This window comes from Leishmania braziliensis, chromosome 25, assembly GCF_000002845.2.
Source record: "Leishmania braziliensis MHOM/BR/75/M2904 complete genome, chromosome 25".
In the NCBI taxonomy this organism is placed as follows: Eukaryota; Euglenozoa; class Kinetoplastea; order Trypanosomatida; family Trypanosomatidae; genus Leishmania; species Leishmania braziliensis.
In genome coordinates, this window is record NC_009317.2 from 279,644 (window position 1) to 296,254 (window position 16,611).

The 16,611-nt window shown below is 59.9% G+C and overlaps 6 protein-coding genes across 6 annotated transcripts; all 6 read left to right on the forward strand.

Annotated features, from left to right (window-relative positions):
- Positions 1-346: 346 nt before the first annotated feature.
- LBRM_25_0750 (putative protein kinase) lies at positions 347-1,225 on the forward strand (the record flags this gene model as incomplete). The annotated part of the gene is made up of 1 exon (XM_001565530.1): positions 347-1,225. The coding sequence occupies one exon, from the start codon at positions 347-349 to the stop codon at positions 1,223-1,225; it is 879 nt and encodes a 292-aa protein (XP_001565580.1).
- A 1,460-nt stretch (positions 1,226-2,685) lies between these two features.
- Positions 2,686-6,600, forward strand: LBRM_25_0760 (conserved hypothetical protein; the record flags this gene model as incomplete). The annotated part of the gene is made up of 1 exon (XM_001565531.1): positions 2,686-6,600. The coding sequence occupies one exon, from the start codon at positions 2,686-2,688 to the stop codon at positions 6,598-6,600; it is 3,915 nt and encodes a 1,304-aa protein (XP_001565581.1).
- Positions 6,601-7,066: 466 nt separating this feature from the next.
- On the forward strand, positions 7,067-7,837 carry LBRM_25_0770 (conserved hypothetical protein; the record flags this gene model as incomplete). Its single annotated transcript, XM_001565532.1, has 1 exon — positions 7,067-7,837. The coding sequence occupies one exon, from the start codon at positions 7,067-7,069 to the stop codon at positions 7,835-7,837; it is 771 nt and encodes a 256-aa protein (XP_001565582.1).
- Positions 7,838-8,522: 685 nt separating this feature from the next.
- Positions 8,523-9,509, forward strand: LBRM_25_0780 (hypothetical protein, unknown function; the record flags this gene model as incomplete). Its single annotated transcript, XM_001565533.1, has 1 exon — positions 8,523-9,509. The coding sequence occupies one exon, from the start codon at positions 8,523-8,525 to the stop codon at positions 9,507-9,509; it is 987 nt and encodes a 328-aa protein (XP_001565583.1).
- Positions 9,510-10,003: 494 nt separating this feature from the next.
- On the forward strand, positions 10,004-10,537 carry LBRM_25_0790 (cyclophilin a; the record flags this gene model as incomplete). The annotated part of the gene is made up of 1 exon (XM_001565534.2): positions 10,004-10,537. One exon carries the CDS (start codon positions 10,004-10,006, stop codon positions 10,535-10,537), a length of 534 nt encoding a protein of 177 aa, XP_001565584.2.
- Positions 10,538-12,848: 2,311 nt separating this feature from the next.
- On the forward strand, positions 12,849-15,389 carry LBRM_25_0800 (conserved hypothetical protein; the record flags this gene model as incomplete). Its single annotated transcript, XM_001565535.2, has 1 exon — positions 12,849-15,389. The coding sequence occupies one exon, from the start codon at positions 12,849-12,851 to the stop codon at positions 15,387-15,389; it is 2,541 nt and encodes an 846-aa protein (XP_001565585.1).
- Positions 15,390-16,611: the final 1,222 nt, after the last annotated feature.

Genomic DNA, 16,611 nt, shown 5'->3' on the forward strand with positions numbered 1-16,611 from the left:
TTCCTACGCGCGTATGCGCCTACAATCTACTCGCGGCGATGCAATACAGAGTAGTACACACGTGCACGCACGCGTATTCTATCTGGCTTTCTTTTCAGCTTCTCTCTTCCCTTACCCTTCTTCTTCTCCGGTGTCTTTCCCTGGCGTCCCCCACCCCGCACGCCTACCGTAGCTAACATACGCACGCTCGAGCACAAAGAAGTACGAAGGCGCTGTCAGCTCCGTAGGGAGCTCGTGCGTGTGTGTTTGCTTGCGTTTTCGCGAGACTCCCTTCTGCCGTTGCTCTTCATCCACCACCCTTTCCCACCACACACACACACACACAAGGGTAATTCACACGGCGAGAATGTCATTCAGCAACGTGCAGGTAGAGTCGGCGCCAGGGTGGAGCGTGGACTCCATCGAACTGGGCAGCCTCATCTTCCAAGGTGCGGAGTCGAAGGTGTACCACTGCAATTTCTACGGCGCACCAGCTTTATGCAAGCACCGCTTTGTAAAGCGGTACCGGAACCCAAGCCTCGATAAGCGTCTACGTTCCCAACGTACGCGTCGAGAGGCGCGCGCTCTGGAGCGCTGTGTAAAGAAGGGCATCCGTGCACCGCGTCTGCTGGGTGCCGACTACATCAATACGTTTCTTATCATGTCCTACGAGGCTGGCCCGACCGTGAAAGAGGCGCTCGACATCGAGCATGCCACCTTTACGCAGCAGACATTGCAGGGTAAGAGCTCTTCTGCGCAGCAGCAGCAGCAGCAGCTCACGCCGTCGCCATCGGTGTTGGTCAACGCTGCCCCGTCGCCGGTGACTGCGGCCCTACTGCAAAGCATTGGCGTTGTGGTGGCGCAGTTGCACAACGCGAACATCGTCCACGGCGACCTCACCACCTCTAACTTCATCTGCACATGCGACGGGTTTGCGGTGGTGACACGGAGCACGGACGGGGCAACTTCCCCGATGTCGAGTGCACCGGTGTTGCCAACGGCGGAGGACATTGTTGTTCTCGACTTTGGGCTTATCTCGGACAAGTGCAGCGCGGTGGAGCGCGCAGTGGATCTATACGTGCTGGAGCGCGCCATCGTGTCAACCCACCCGTACCTCTCCGCCTTTGCCAGTGACGTTATTCTTGAAGGCTATCGCAGCGCCGCCGACCCGAAAAAGGGAGAAGAGGCGCTGCGCCGATTGGAGGCAGTGCGCGCGCGCGGGCGGAAGCGCTCCATGGTCGGCTAACACTAGTGGAGAAGAGCGACGATGGATTGGAAGCCGTATTACTTCCCTCTCGCCCTCCTGCCTTCCCTCCATATATCCGGTGCATCCATGATGGCCGTCGCTCCAAGTCCTGCGCGGGTGCCGTTTATTCCTTCGCTTCTTCGTCCCTCCTCATTCTCTGTGCGGTTGCGTCGCAGGTGGGCAAGCGTGCCTCACCCCGCGTGGTGGGATGAGCGCGTGGTGATACGCTGCACGACCATCCGTGACCGAGGCGAAATCAGTGTAAGTGTTGTGGATATTATGTGGGTGCGCGCACCAATGACAGCTTTCTGGTGAATGCAAACGGATCGGGCACACCCACACGCGCATATTATGTGTCACACGTGCTCCCCCGCACCACCACCACCACCGCCACCACCATTGTCACTCCTTTCTCCCTTCTCTCTCCCCCACACCTCAACTTGGCACCAGAAAAAGAGGCCGAAAAATTGGCCACCACTGGAATAGTCGACCAACAGAGCTGCACGTCGAGTAGTCGAGGGAGGGGGGAACACAGGTACACGAGCACAGCTGCGCGTACATGTGATGTGGGGTCTCTCACTTCGCTCTCCGCTCTCCTCTTTCCACGACTCTCATCGCTACTTCAGCTTCTGCCACGTCGAGTAGATACCCTGCGCCGGGTCGATCCTCTCCTTTGTTCATCGTGCCGCTGGTGCTGCAGCGTGTAGTTGTCTAGAGGTATGCGTGTAGCGGGGAGGCGTGCGCTGACCAGAGGCGACCGACACAGTGGGTAGAAGATCACCACTTAACTCATCTGCGACACAAAGAGCGAGACACGCACACATTCGTGTACGGGCGATAGACGCACCCCCCTCCCTCCCCACATAGAGTCTGATACAATCACTCGCTGCTTACAGAATAAAACATAGAAGGCTCGCGACAGCATCGAAGCCGTGGCAATCGTCCCACAGAAATCGCTGTCCTCCGCACCGTCATCGTTCTCCTCTGTTTTATGTGTTTCCTCGCCAGAGACTCGAACTCAAATGAAGTCACACCCGTACCACATCTCTCCGCGGAAGCTGTCTACCTCGCCGAGTCGTGCAGCCACCCCGGCTGCGCTCGCCACCTTCTCCACCCCGCTACCACCACGTCAAAGTATCGTGCACGGTCCTCTCTCCACCACGACGGTTATCACCACCATTGTGGAGGGAGAGGCGGCTGCCGACAAAAACAGCGAGCACCGCCATCCCCATAGCGGTGGCAGTACCACTGCTCCAAGATCGATGCGTGACAGGGGCAACGGCTCTGCGCCGCGGCAAAGCACTCGACGACTCCAGCCGCTACCGCAGCACTCACGGCGTGCTGCATCTGCCACGAATGTGAAAGATGAAAAGGACCTCCGCGAGTTGCGGCAAACACGCTCCCTCTTTCTCTGTGGCCGTGGCCTCCTCTCTCTGCGCCACATCCAGCACCTGCCGGACATGCTGTCATTGCGCTTCCTTAGCGTTCACATGAACAGCATCAAGGTGCTCGAGAGCGGCTGTCTGCGCACGCTGCGGCACTTGGTGGAACTTGACTTGAGCGCGAATGAGCTACGAGAGATACCGCTAGGGTGCTGGGACGGGCTTGGACGTCTCGAGCGCCTGAACCTTTCCAGCAACCGGCTGACTCGCCTTGGTCCGACTGCCTTTGGCTCTCTCGCCTCGCTGCAATGGCTTTCCCTCGGCTTCAACAGCATCAGCGATGTAGTAGGGCTGCGCTCCGTACCTGCGCACGCGCCGCTCACCTATGTGGACCTGTGCGCCAACCGTATCGCGACGCTGGACGAGGTCATCGACGCCCTCACGCCTCATAGAGCGCATCTGCAGGAGCTGCGGCTGGAGTCGCCATCGTCCATGACGACGGCAGCAGTAGACGGCGGCGCTTTTTCTCCGTCCGCCACAACGAACGCGTCCCTCAACGACAGCCAGGGCGGCGTACCGGACTATTGGCCTATCAAGGAGAACCCATGTTGCCTTTCCCCAGGCTCTGTCATGCAGGGGGCGAGCGGAGGCAGAGTAGAGGGCAGCAGCTGTGCTGCTAGTGGGCAAGGCAACAGCCGAGTCAGCGGCGCCGCTTGCAGCTCTCCGGTCACTACAGGCTATGTGGAGCGGCTCCTATCGTACTTCCCGCGTCTGCTCGTTGTGAATGGTGTCTCCTACGGCGTGGACCCCTTGCAGGCCCTTCGCCAGCAGCGCCAGTCTCAGGAGCAGGAGGGCCTGCAAGGGGAGGAGGCAAACGCAGTCGGCGTTACGGTTGCCGTGGCAGATGCGTCACCTCACGCATTGCGGTGCAATGCAGACAAGAGCCCACAGGCAGGGGCGGAGAGACTCGATGAAGACACACCCGTTAGCGATGCGTTTGCACGACTGCTGAGAAAACCACTTCCACACCTGCGAAGGTCGTCCTCGTCCTCGTCTCGATCGCAATCATCAGCCTCGTTTGAGGAACCAAAGAAGCAGTACCGCAATCGCAGCCACCGTCGCACCAGTAGCAGGCATCGAACGCGCAGCTTATCGCATCGACGTAGCCGCGTTACCTCATCCTCCTCTTCCTCGCCACAGGAGTCGCCTCGCCACGGCCATCGTGCAGCTGTTGCACCCACCTCGGCGCCCCAAGCGAAGCAGGATCCGCAAGCACCACCGTATTCAACAGGGGTGCCAGCACCCCAAAAGGCCTCAGAGATGGATGAAGAAAGCGTCGTTGCTGCTGGCACCCCGGGCAAGAAAAGGGCGCCACTGCGACATGGACAGTGGGCCGCCGCCGCGAAGCCGCGCCGCGCGTCTCTGCGCCGTCGCTTGTCGTCAAACGCCTTATCTTACGCGACCTCGCCGCTCTCCGTCACTGCTTCCTTTCCGTCTGCAGTGTCGCCATCGACACCGCAAGAGCACGCTCCTGAGCGCAAGCCGCAGACATCAGTGTCGCCATCTACCACAGCAACCCCGCATATGCGCAAGCTCCGCTTCGAGCCCACGTCAGTGACGCCCACCACGGAAGCTTCTCGCACGCCTTCTGCAACCCCATTAACGGAGCAGCTGATGCCATCTGGAGGCAAAAGTGCCGATCTGGCTGCTCTTCTGGGATACCCTTCCCCCGCCGGGGTTACCGATACCAGCGACGTCTCACCGCCTGCCGCAACAACGCATGGTCAATGTGAACATCGCGACGGCGACGGCGAGAGTGGCTCAAAGGGCCTCAGCGTTGCCACCACCACAGACGGTGGAGCCGTCACACCTGTCACCGCCAAGGATTGGGCAACTCACGACCTTCTGTCTCCTCTTGTGGGAACCGCCTCAGCCGTGGCGCTTCGGTGGAAGCCGAAGCAGGTGTCCCGTGGGACCTGCACGGAGCAGGGCACAGAGACACTAGCGACAGTGTCGTGCGATGCCAAGCTAGCGGCAAAGGTGGAGCAGTTGCAGGCACAACTGGCGCTGCGTAACACGACTATCAGCGATCTGCGTCGACACCTCGACCTCACCCGGACCCAGTACGTTGAAGGGCAGCGCGAGGCGCAGCAGCGGCAGCAGCAACTCCGCAGTCAGGTATCGGCGCTAAAGGACGAGCTGGCGCGGCGGAGCGAGGAGGCGACAATTCTTCAGCGCAAGCAGCAGGCTCAACTGAATCGGGCCGTCGATTTTGTCAAAGCAGAGTGGGGGCGACGGCTGGAGGCGGCAGAGCAGCACAGTGTCGAAGCGTTGGCGGAGGCAGCGGGAGCGTGGGAGGAACGCCTGGCACGTGCCGCGGAAGAGAACCTACACGTCCAGCAGACGGTCACTGTGAAGTCCGCACAGCTTGCTACGCTCGAGCGGCAGACACACGCTATGGAGGCGGAGATGCAGGCGATGCGGGGCAGTGCTGTTATGCAGCGGCGCCACGGGGCTGCGCGAACCGAACTGCTGCTCGCCGAGGCGGAGAAACGGCGCTCGCTGGAAGCCGCGGCGGCGACCACAGCTGTGCAGCTCTGCCATTCGTTCTGCAACGCAGCCGTGCGCCTCCACGTCGAGGCGCTGCGCGAAGCGGACCGAGGTCGGCAGTGGGCAGAGGAGGCACTGCGAGAGCAGCAGGCCATGTGGAGAACGCAGGTGAGCGCGTACGAGGACGCTATGCGTCATGCTGCGTCCGAGGTGCACAGTGCTGTCATGGGGAAGCACGGCGCAGCTCACTTGCCACCGCTTCCGCCGACATGCAAGTCGCCTGCCCGCCCCGAGGCGCCACCGCTGTCGCTGGCTCCTGTCCCGTCTCCGACACTCACAGGCGTGGCAGCCCCGCAACTGGAGCTACTCGAGCTCAGCGGCGATAGCAGCGACAACAAGGCCACCTGTGCACAAGAAGATGCCGACGAGAAGGACGACAAGAGGGCGCGGACACAGCTGAGGGTGGAGAGGGCAGCTGCAGATGACAGTGCCCTGGTGTCGACCCCCACCACAGACTCTCTACGTGAGATCCAGGGTGAGGACAGTAGCCGCGCAGCAGCAGCAGCGGCATGCGGAGCTGCTTCCGATGCGCTGAGGCAGGTGACTGGTGTGGATGCCAACGATACCCTAACGAGGTACTGGAGGAACGCGTGCGCGCGTGTTGAGGCGCAGCTCCATCGCGTGGCGGCTGCCTTGCATGTTGCAACTTGCACCCAGCAGTCCATGGCGGCGGAGAACACGCGTCTGCTCAGCCACGTCGAGGCGCTGGAGGGGGAGAAGGAGGCGCTAGCAGCCCTCCGCTCTACTTCTGGGGTAGCAGTTCAGGAGCGGGACAATTTGCTGCGCACGCTGCACACATTGCGAGCCGACATGGAGAAGAAGGACGCCGCCTTGGATGCGCTAGAGGCGGAGGCACACGCGAAGCTGAACGAGAAGCGCCACCGCATTGTCGAGCTCGAGGACACTGTGGAGGCGCTCACAGTGCAACAGACGCGCGCGACGGAGGAGCATGCGTCGATGCGCGGACAGCTAGAGGCGGCGCGGGCGATGGTGGAGCGTCTGCAGCAAGAACTGGCCGACGCGAGGGAACGGCGTAGGGCGATGACGCAGCAGCAGGCAGAGCAGGTGCCAGACTTAGAGCGGAAGCAACGTGAGCTTTCCGAGCTGCTCGCCACCCGCAACGCCGAGTCCCACCAGCATCAACTGGAGAAGAAGATGCTGGTGCACACCCTTACAATCGCACGGCAGCAGCTGGTGCGCCTGTACGAGTCTCACCAGCATCTTTCCAGCGAGCACGCGAGCGCCAAGGAGCAGGTCACTCGGCTACAGACAAAGCTCGACGCAGCGCAGCGGCAGCTGCATGACGTCCAAGAAGCGACCCTCGCAAAGCAGAAGGCCACCTTGGAAGTCCTTTCCCACTTGATGACAAACAACGCGCTGTAGCCGCACGAGATGATTGGGGAATGCGTGTGTGTGTGTGTGTGTGTGTGTGTGTGTGTGTGTGTGCTGAATGAAGACATCGCTGCTCTTTCCTCCCATTGTTTTTTTTTTGGGGGGGGGGGAGCGGTGCATTAGCCGCCAATGTGGCCTCGTTCACCCTTTGGTGGTGTTGCTATGTGCTCTTACGGAGAGGGGAGTGAGAAGCGGTCAACAACTCCCTCAAGCATGATGTCAGCAACCACCACACATCTACTGCGTAGAGCACTAGCTTGATAGGCGTGACACGGGTTTCCCCCATCCCTCCCTTTCTCTATCCCTCACGCCGTTGATTAGCCGCCTCCACTTCGACTTGACCGACTCTCTCCTTCTCTTTGGTTGGGTTACTCCACCTCTGACCACTGTGAAAAGAATGCCGCAACGGGCACCCACACACACACACACACACACACGCCGCTGTATTTCACTCGACATGAAGCACCTTAGCAGTCCCCACACCATCTCGTGCATCGTGGCGAGGGTCACCACCGCAATCGCCGCCTCTAGAACGCGATCTTCTGATGTTGTAGGCGGCAGCAGCTCCTCTACGGCGACTTCGTCCCTCCTCACGGCAAAGCGAGGCCGGTTCTACCGCCCGCTGGTGAACCAGGGTATCAACCTGTGGCGCTCCCGCATGGGTCGCCTCCACAAGGGATGGAAGACGTGGGAGTACGATCACAACGTCATACCCGATCCAAGGCCATTCCCAGAGCCGGCGGTGAACAACTACTACGGTCGCTCGCGCATCTGGAACCCGATTGCCGGCAAGATAGGCGTTGTCAACCGCAAGGCGGAGGAGTGGGGATGGCCACACCAGCGGCCACCGCAGACGGGCCTGCGGCGGTCGCCGGAGTACTTCCCCTACTTCTTCAGCCGCTACTTCCCCGATGTCGAAGTGCGGCTGGTACTGGATAGCGTCCTGAACAACGAGACGACGCGACCCATCTTTCACATCCCGCAGGACATGTCGAAGCAGGAGCTTGTGAACTACCTCAAGAATATCTACAACATCGACAACGTCGTCCGAATCCGCGTACGCAACATGCGCGGGCGGCGCTTCAAGAACGAAGTGGGCGAGATCAAGAGCTTGCCAGACTACAAGATGGCAGTGGTTGAGCTCGACTCGCCGGTGTCCATCGTGTTTAAGCAGATCAAGGGTACTGAGGACACCCCCGACAACAAGCCGCAAGCGCAACTTTCGTAAGGCGTCAGTGTGTTTCTCAGGAAGGCGATCGTGCCCTTTCGCTTTGCCCGCTGCCCGCCTCGGCGTGGCCGCGAGACGAATGCCGCTGTTCTTGTGAGGAAGGCATCCTTGGGGATCGCTGACGATCGAGCTCCGGGCCTGCGTGGCACCGCACTGGGCGTCTCTGCCGGCGTCTTTGCTGCGGAGCACAGGCCTCTATTTTACGCAAGCCAAGGAGCAGTAAAGAGACGACAACACCAAAAAAATGACGCAGTATGTACTGTAGCGTTTAGTCCCTCAGAACAGAGGAAATTGAAAGCGCGTGACCTCTGCATGCGCGTCTCTGTGCCCTTCTTCTCCCCAGCGACAGAGAGAGGGGGGAGAGTGTGACTGTGTTCATGCATGGGCCAGGGGGGGGGGGGGTGCGGATGACAGCGATGGCGATGACGACCGCCCGCCACCAACACGTCTTCTTCACTGTGACTCCTCTCTTTTGTGCTTTCCTCCCTCCCCTGTGTGCCGCGTGTTCTCGTATTTTCAATCGCCCCCTTTTCGCCTCACCCCCCCCCCGCCACCACACACTCTCCCCCTTACAACGCTCCCCTCTCCCGCCTCCCTCCCCCTTCACACGCCACTCTTCTGGTCCAACGCCACATGCACAGAAGGGCCCTACTTTGCGTGGGTGTATGGGTCGGTGCTGATCGCCATGGTCGACTCCAAGACGCTCTGTCGGATCAGCCTCGAGACCTACTCGACCTTCATGGTGGCTCTCACCGCAGTCTACCTGTGGTCACAATGCGGGGTGCGCCACAGCTTCGTGGAGGTACGAGAGGAGACGCAGGAGCACAACGACGGTGTCGTCTTCACCGAGTCAGGCGGGGCCGAGTACATGCTCGTCGTGCTTTCCCACATTTTGCATCTCAGTTGTCTTGCACTGTTTCTCTTCGGCTACAAGTCTGGCGTAAAAATGACGGTCGGCTGTGCGTTGCTGCTGACTTGTGGACTCATGTACATTCTCTTCTACGGATGCATGGGTCTGACAGGACTGCTGGAGCAACAGCGCTCCTTCTCTCCCGACGCTGCGGCGGGACACCAGCGAAAGCAGAAGCCCCTGACGTACCCGGCCGAGGTAGAGTACACCGACAGCGCCACCGCCGTCTCTGGCGCAGCAGCGTCTGATTTTAATGGGGTGCGCCGTGAGGTGAGTCGTGCTGCTGCCAAGGAAGGCAGTAGCGAGCCAGGCACTTGCGGCACTGTGTCGGCGCATGCTGGCAAATCACTCTCGTATGAAGACCTCGGGTGGGCGGTGCTGAGGACCTTGGCCGGCGTGCTGGCCGCCATTGCCGGCTCCTTCGATAGTCCCGCAGGCGACGCCGGTGTCCGTCTTCACCCCAACGGCCCGCTCACCCCCTTCGAGGCGCCGTTTGCCGGGGTGCGTCGACTCGACCTGCTGGTGCTGAGCTGCGCTGGGTTTGCTCTGTCGAGTTGGGGTGTCGTGCTATTCGGTGCTAGCACTGCCCCCGCATCGGCGCGCTCGCAGCGGGTCATCGCCGGTAGTGGAGGCCGTGGTAACCGCGACAGCAGCCCTCGGGCTGCCGGTCAACGGGCAAGTGCTGCGACAGCCTTGAAGGGCTCGGAATCCGGCGCGGCGCATCCGTCCGCAGCTGCAGGAGATGTAAAGAAGAATCAGTAGGAGGGCGTTATCGTCGTTTCTATCGCAAATGCGCCCCTCACATCTCTGCCGCCGTTGCTTTTTAGCGCGTGCAGACAGACGTGTTTGGGTGGGGGGGAAGAGGGCTGCAGAGTGAAGCACCTGCATGCTGAACACACGCGCGCATATCCCCGCTTGTAAAGACTCTCTGCGAGACGTGCGCAAACGCATCTTGAGGGAAGATGTGAGTAGGCATGGATGCTGTATCTTCAATCAAGCTGCCGTCTTGTGCGTAGCTGGATATCGATAGTGGCGTGTTGTGCGTGTGTGTGTGTGTGTGTGTGTGTGTGTGTGTGTCGTTCACTTCCCCCTTCCTCACCCTGTCCCCTCCTCCCTTTGCCTCCACATTATTTTATATGCTCCAACTGCGATATCCACGTAAATTCACATAGGATTCCTTCGCGCTTTCTCAGTCTCCTTCCCCTTTCTATCTTCGCTCGGTTGAACACACTGACCCTCCTCTCCCTTCAAGCCTAATGTCCTACAAGCCGCACTACCCCACCGTCTCCTCCAACCCCAAGGTTTGGATGGACATCGAAATCGGTGGGCAGTCCGCTGGCCGCGTGACTATGGAGCTCTTCGCCGACGCCGTCCCCAAGACGGCCGAAAACTTCCGCGCGCTGTGCACCGGTGAGAAGGGCTTCGGCTACTCTGGCTGCCCGTTTCACCGTGTGATCCCAGAGTTCATGTGCCAGGGTGGCGACTTTACTGCTGGTAACGGCACTGGCGGCAAGTCCATCTACGGTAATAAATTTAATGATGAATCCTTCGCTGGCAAGGCCGGCAAACACTTCGGCCCGGGAACGCTGTCGATGGCCAATGCCGGTCCCAACACGAACGGCTCTCAGTTCTTCCTGTGCACGGCGCCCACGAGCTGGCTGGACGGCAAGCACGTTGTCTTTGGCCAGGTCTTGGAAGGCTACGAAGTCGTCAAGGCGATGGAGGGCGTCGGCAGCCGCAGCGGCTCCACCTCCAAGCCCGTGCGCGTATCCGCTTGCGGCCAGCTATAAAGAAGAGGGCCTGTGACGTAGACCGAGGTTAGACGAAACAGAGAGAAGACCAGGGAACGAAGGAAAGCATCGACTAGCCTCATGAGCGCGAAGAGGACTAAGGATGGGGGCGGGTTGGGTGCAGAAGATAGGTTTAGCCTGCCTGACTGTGCAAGTGAGTGATTGGAAGGGATCTATTGTGTGCCGCCGCGTATGTCTGTGCATACCCGACGCTTTTGTAGAGACACACGCTCACATCCCCTCCCCCCCCCCCACCCCAAACCTTTCCTCCGCTTTCCACTTCCTGCCCCCCCCCCCATCCTTTGCTTGGCGACGGTCGTGATCGTTACCCCTTTTTGCCCGGATGTCTCACTCTCCCTCTACCCTCTTTCCTCTCTCGCTTCTGTTGTTTGATTATCTCTTGAGGCTCTCATCTTTGTTTTTATCTTTCTCTTTCTCCTCCCCCCCCCCCCCAAACCCAAGACTGGGTGTGAATGCGTGTACTGATGCGTGTGTGTGTGTGTGTGTGTGCCGGTCCGCCTGCCTCTCTCAGCCTGTCAGAAGCAACAGTAGTCATCGAGCTCTTCGGGGGAGGAGGGGTGCGGTTGCCGCTGGTGAGAAGGGAGGCAGCGGAGGCAGGGAAAAGGGGGGAGAATGTCTTTTTTATTTCTCTTTGGTGGGGGGAGCCCTGGCGTGGAGGTTGCGGCCCCGCACACCTCTCCGTGTCTCTGCGTGCGTGTCGGTTTTCGGCCGCCTACTCTTCCCGCCTATGTGCTGGAGAGTATATGCACAGTCACGCACGGGGGCCTACTAGGGGTACCTACGCCCCTTTCGTTGCACTCGAGCTTATTCTCCTCGTCTTTGGTCTCTGCGTGGGGAATCTTCTCTGCCGACGTCATCCTGCATCGTTTCGCACGTGTTGGCGTGGGTGTAGTAGACGACCTCGGTGAGAAGCGGGCGTAGTGGGACGCGCAAAGGGGGGCGGAGAGGGAATGGGCTGAACGGTCCTTGAATGGCTCTCCACTGTTGCTCTTCCGTAATAGGTGTCCCCCTCCCCTCCCCCTCCTCCGCACTAACGCCCCGCCTCCTTCCCCCTCTCACCGCTCAGTCTTCTGAACTCCCTGGCACACCACCCCCACGCTCTCTCGCACACGTGCCCCAGCACAGCGAAGCAACGAAACACCTTCGCAAGAAGAGCAGCAAAAGGAGCAGATGCCACGGTGTGCGTACACTCTGTCTGTTCATGGTCCTCCTTTTTGCCTTGCTCACTATAAAGTGTCGAACAGAAAACGAAGTTGACGGAACCAATGAATGAGAAAGCGGAAGCAAAAATGCAAAGGCGCACACACCACGCATCCGCAGGCATGTTTGTACATGAGCAACTGTGCGTGGGTGTGGGTGTGCAGGTACGCTCCAGTTATGATGGCAGTGTCGTCGTATTCCTCGCTCTCTTCCTTCTCTGTATGGGGAACTAAAAGAGAGCGAAGAGGAACGGAGATCATGAGCGAAGCGACTCCTGCTGCTGTTCTCGAACCTCGAGGTGCACTGCCTCCTCGCGCGGTTCGAATGCTTCACACAGCCACTCCCCTCCGCTGTGCGGTGCTACATGCATTTGGGATGTTCAGGCACAGAAGAGGAATGCCGACAAAAAGGGGTGATGTTTTGCTTGACTAAGCGAAAGCTGCGCACCCCTTTTCCCCTTTCCCCGGTCCTCCTTCGCAACGTTGCCGCGGCTGGTGCTGATTACTTCGAACTGGACCGTGGCTTTCTTCTCTGCCCTCCCCCCCTCCTCTCCGTTCCTCTCTCGCCCACTCTGTATTCACCCGGTGGAACACCTCCCCTCCTTCCCCTCACAACTTACACCAATGCTGCCACCTTCCTGCGCCGTACGGCTTGACTACAAAGAGACCTGCGGCACCGCTACCACTGCACGCCCTCCACCATCGCTTTCGCACCACCGTGTCATTCGGTGCGAATTTTCATTGCGCGCGCACGAGTAGGCGCACCATCATCATCATCATCCAGAAATCCTCATAGACGTACATACCCAACCAGACTCTCACAAATCTACCCTTCTCTTACACAGCTAGATTTTACACACAAACGCGTTACACGGTGTGCTTACCAGAAAAACGACGGAAGCGAAGACGCTCAACCGAGCAGCAACCAGCACGCACGTGTGTGTGTGCGTGTGTGTGTGTATTTTGTTTGTTGTTTATTTGGCTTTATTGCTGAGTGGCATCGCACCTTTCATAGATCTTAGACCTCCTCCTTTCTTTTCCTATCCGCCTTCCCGCTTCGCTGAGCACGCAGCGCGGAATCGGCCCCTCAAATGCAGCGGCAGGAACAACAGCAGCGTCTTACGACGCCGCTGCGCGCGCCGCGGGGTGGCGGCGATGGCAGCTACGTTCAGATGTTTCTTGAGAAAACACCAGAAACCTTTGGGGTGCTTCTAAAGGACAGCCAATCGCTGTCGCCAGCGCCGTGCTTCCCCAGCGACGCTGTATCCCTCTTTGCGTCCCAGCAGCGGCAGGGGGATCACCAACACACCGGCGCACCACCGAGTGACTGTCGCCCGCCATCCTTGCAGCCTCGGGAGCTTTTTCATGCGCCTCAACGACGCCACCAGCAGAAGCAACAGCAGCACGCGAGCCCAAGCTGTGGCGCATACGACCAGCAAGGGGATGGCGGGCGTTGCGGCAGCGGAAGTGGCAGTGGCGCCTCCAATGAGTGGCGGGAGCGAACTGTGTCCTCGAACCCCAGGGCCTCTCGCGTTGGCGGCAATACTCGTCCGCGCAAGCCGCTGCCGCCTGGAAACTCCCCCGACGAGGACCGCCGTCGCAGGCAGCGCGAGAAACAGATTCAGTTTGGGTACGTCACGGACGGGTACACCAACATGAAGCGGCTCATCGCGCACGATCCGCTGCTGAGGAGCGGTGGCATCCTCCCGCTTTCACCGCCGGAGATCGTCAATGGCAGCAAGCGCCAGTGGGACATTCAACTCCGCAAGTGGCGCAGAGCATTGCACATGTTCGACTACGTATTCATCGACGGCGAAGATGACCCGACGACGCGGGCAAAGGTACTGGAGGAACAGCGGCAGCAGTGGGTAAGCGAGGCGCTCAACGAGATGCCACGTGAGGCGCGACTGAAAATCGACCTCGACACTCTGCGCCTTGTCCAGCACTCCGCTACCGTGCCGTGCAGGATCCCCATTGAGGAAGACCTGCGGTGCATCTTGCGCAACGACGGCTGCTACGAGTCCCTCCGCAGCGTTGTACCTCAGAGTGCGTCGTCACTGACCAAAGGCACCGATATCAGCCCCATCGAAGCGGGCATCAAGATCCACATTGCGCCGTCAGCTGCGGTGGTGCAGCGGCAGCAGGCGCACCTTGAAATGCAGCAGCGACTGTCCTCCCTTCATCAGCAGGCGCTAGCCACAGAGGTAGCAGTGGGGGGGAAGGAGACGACCTCACACGTCGCGAGTGCCCCGCCAGTGCTAGCAGCAACGGCTCAGTGCGCAGATGCCCAGCGACCCACCGAGCTCTCACCAAGTCCGCGTCGTCCACCCCTGCCGCTTCGGCCGACACCGCATCAGCAGCACTGCGATAACCCAAGAAACAAGCAAAACTGCAGTACCCTCAGTGGAAGCCCACTCTCGCATGCCACTGCAGCGCCAACGTTCACGTCACTCGGCAACGCTGAGACGGCCCCGGGGCTCTCGGCCAGTCAACCTCGTGCCTTGTCCCTATCGGGAAGCTCAGCAACGGGGTGGGGTGCTTCACCAGGTGCGCCTGGTGGGTCGTCCACAGTTGCGGTGCTGGAACCTCCCCTGTCGTTTTCCGGCTCTCCCCCCAGCGTCGCGCCGCACACTCGGATGCACGGCGTAGCGGCACCACCACAAGCATCAGCAGCAGGTGTCACCATGCCAACGATGGCACCGCCGATACTGCCGTGGTGCACTCACTGTGGTCATCGTGTTGACCTCCCAGCGCCGGGCATCACCAGTGCACCATACGGAGGCATGGGTACGGGCACCGCCGTGGCTGCCGACCGAGTGCCGGCGCCAACCCAGATGCGGCCACAGCATGCAAGCCGAGCCGTCATTGGAGGTACCTGTGAAGCAATGATGTCCCCGCTGATGCAGCTCCCCAGTGCAATGACGTGCATGAACTACCCCACGGCCTCTACTGCGGCTACGGCGGCCACTTCCCCTCTGCACTGGTCAATGCTGGCACGGCCGATGGTCGAGGGGGTCGGAGGCAACGAGACTCCCGCCACCCACCATGGCTGCAGCTACACTCAGTATTGCCAGTTCGAGGCGTGGCAGGATGCCTTCACAGCGATGCCACGCTCCGCAGCAGCAGCCGTAGTCGGTAGATCGTGCCTGCAAAATGGGCACTGTCGTAGCAGTGGGGCCGTCGCTACGGGCGGCCGTTCGGCGACGCAGGCGGTGCCGCGGTTTGTCGCACGACTCTCCGCCTTGCCCAATGAGCAGCGACTCGGTGAGCAACAGCCCGCCGAGCGCCCATACAGCCCAGATGGCGTCAATGATGGTGTTTTAGCGGCCACAAATCCGCTTGCCACAGACACCAGTGCTTCAGTGGCAACGCCAGCGACGCTACAGCAATCACCCTCGGCCTGTGATGCTGCTGTCGCCACCGCACAGCTGGAGAAAAGTCAGTCTGTGTTGGCTGTCACTCCTGAACGGACGCTCTTCGGCGCTGGCATCATGAAAGAGGCTCCACCAGTGGTGGGAGGGGCACAGCGGCCACACGAAACACAGCAGGACACACCACTGGGCAAGCCAGTGCCAATGCCGGAGGTCGAGGAGGCGCTGGGCATTTCCTTTGTCTTTGACACTGACGAGTAGAAGGGGAAGAGGAGGCAGATGTTAGTGGGTGAGTGCGCGCCGTCTGCCCACCTCTTTCTCTCGCTTTTTCATCATCACTTGTGTCTACTCGCCCGCACAGAGAGAAAGAGACATCATGCAGTTGTTGAATGCGGGTGAGGGGAGGAAAGCAAACACACCACCACCACCACTACAGATATATAAACTCATGAACTTGCTCATGTGTATACGTGTGTGGGGGGTGAGTGTATACAGGCGTAGAGTGGGGACCCCGTTGTTCTCACTCCTCCCTCCCTCCCTTGGCCCCTTTTCTTTGCCTTTTCGATGGAGGCTGCATAGACAGACAGACGTTATCAGAGCCTTTTCTTGTGAACACTCGAGGCATAGACAGAGACGCCTCCCCCCCCCCCTCCCTCCTCCTCCTCTCCCCAGCTGGCCGGCATCATCAGGGAGGGGGGCTTTGGGAGAAAGGGGACAACAAAATGACGTCTGCTTGGTCTGTGTTTCTTTCCTACGTGTGGGTGTGGGGGGGGGGGGGGGGTGCACATGCAGCGTCAGCGTTTGGGAAGAGCGAGGGTGGTAACGGGGATGGAGGCTTACCTGAAGGTCGGCATCGTTCAAGGAAAACCGCCTAGGCAGGACTCAGCTACAAAGAGAATCAGAGAGAGAGAGACAGACAGACAGACAGAGGTGGACCGCACGGGAGAGTATTTCTTCAAAGAGGCAGCAGGCGTGCCTTGGCTGCACTGCTCAAGTTGCAGAGGGGAGAAGAGACGATGTACTGTGGGCAGAGACGCACATACGGAGATGCAAACTGAGGACCATCCCCCTTTTTTTGCGTTTGATGTAGTTGTGTGTATGGGGGGGGGGGGGGCTAGAGAAGAGCGCAAGGCAGCGATGGAGACGGTCCATGGCACACCTTTTGATGATGCGCCCCCTCTGCGGCTGCTCATCTGGTGGTCGAGTCCGACTCTCTTCGGTGCTGCCTGCCTCTTTCTGCTCCCTCCCCTCCCGTCTCTCTTTCAGGCTGGGTGGGTGCTACATACTCTCATAGAAGGTGGTTGTTGCATTCATTGACCGACTCGCTCTGTTCTCCCTTTTCTTAGTTGTGCTCTGACGTTGATGCTTCACCCGTTTCGCGTGCTGCCGGGGCTTTGCGCTTACCCAAGTGCACGTTCGCTCTCCCCCTCTCCCTCTTCCTCTCTCCGTGTGATCATGGGGGACAATGGCGTTGGCCAACTTG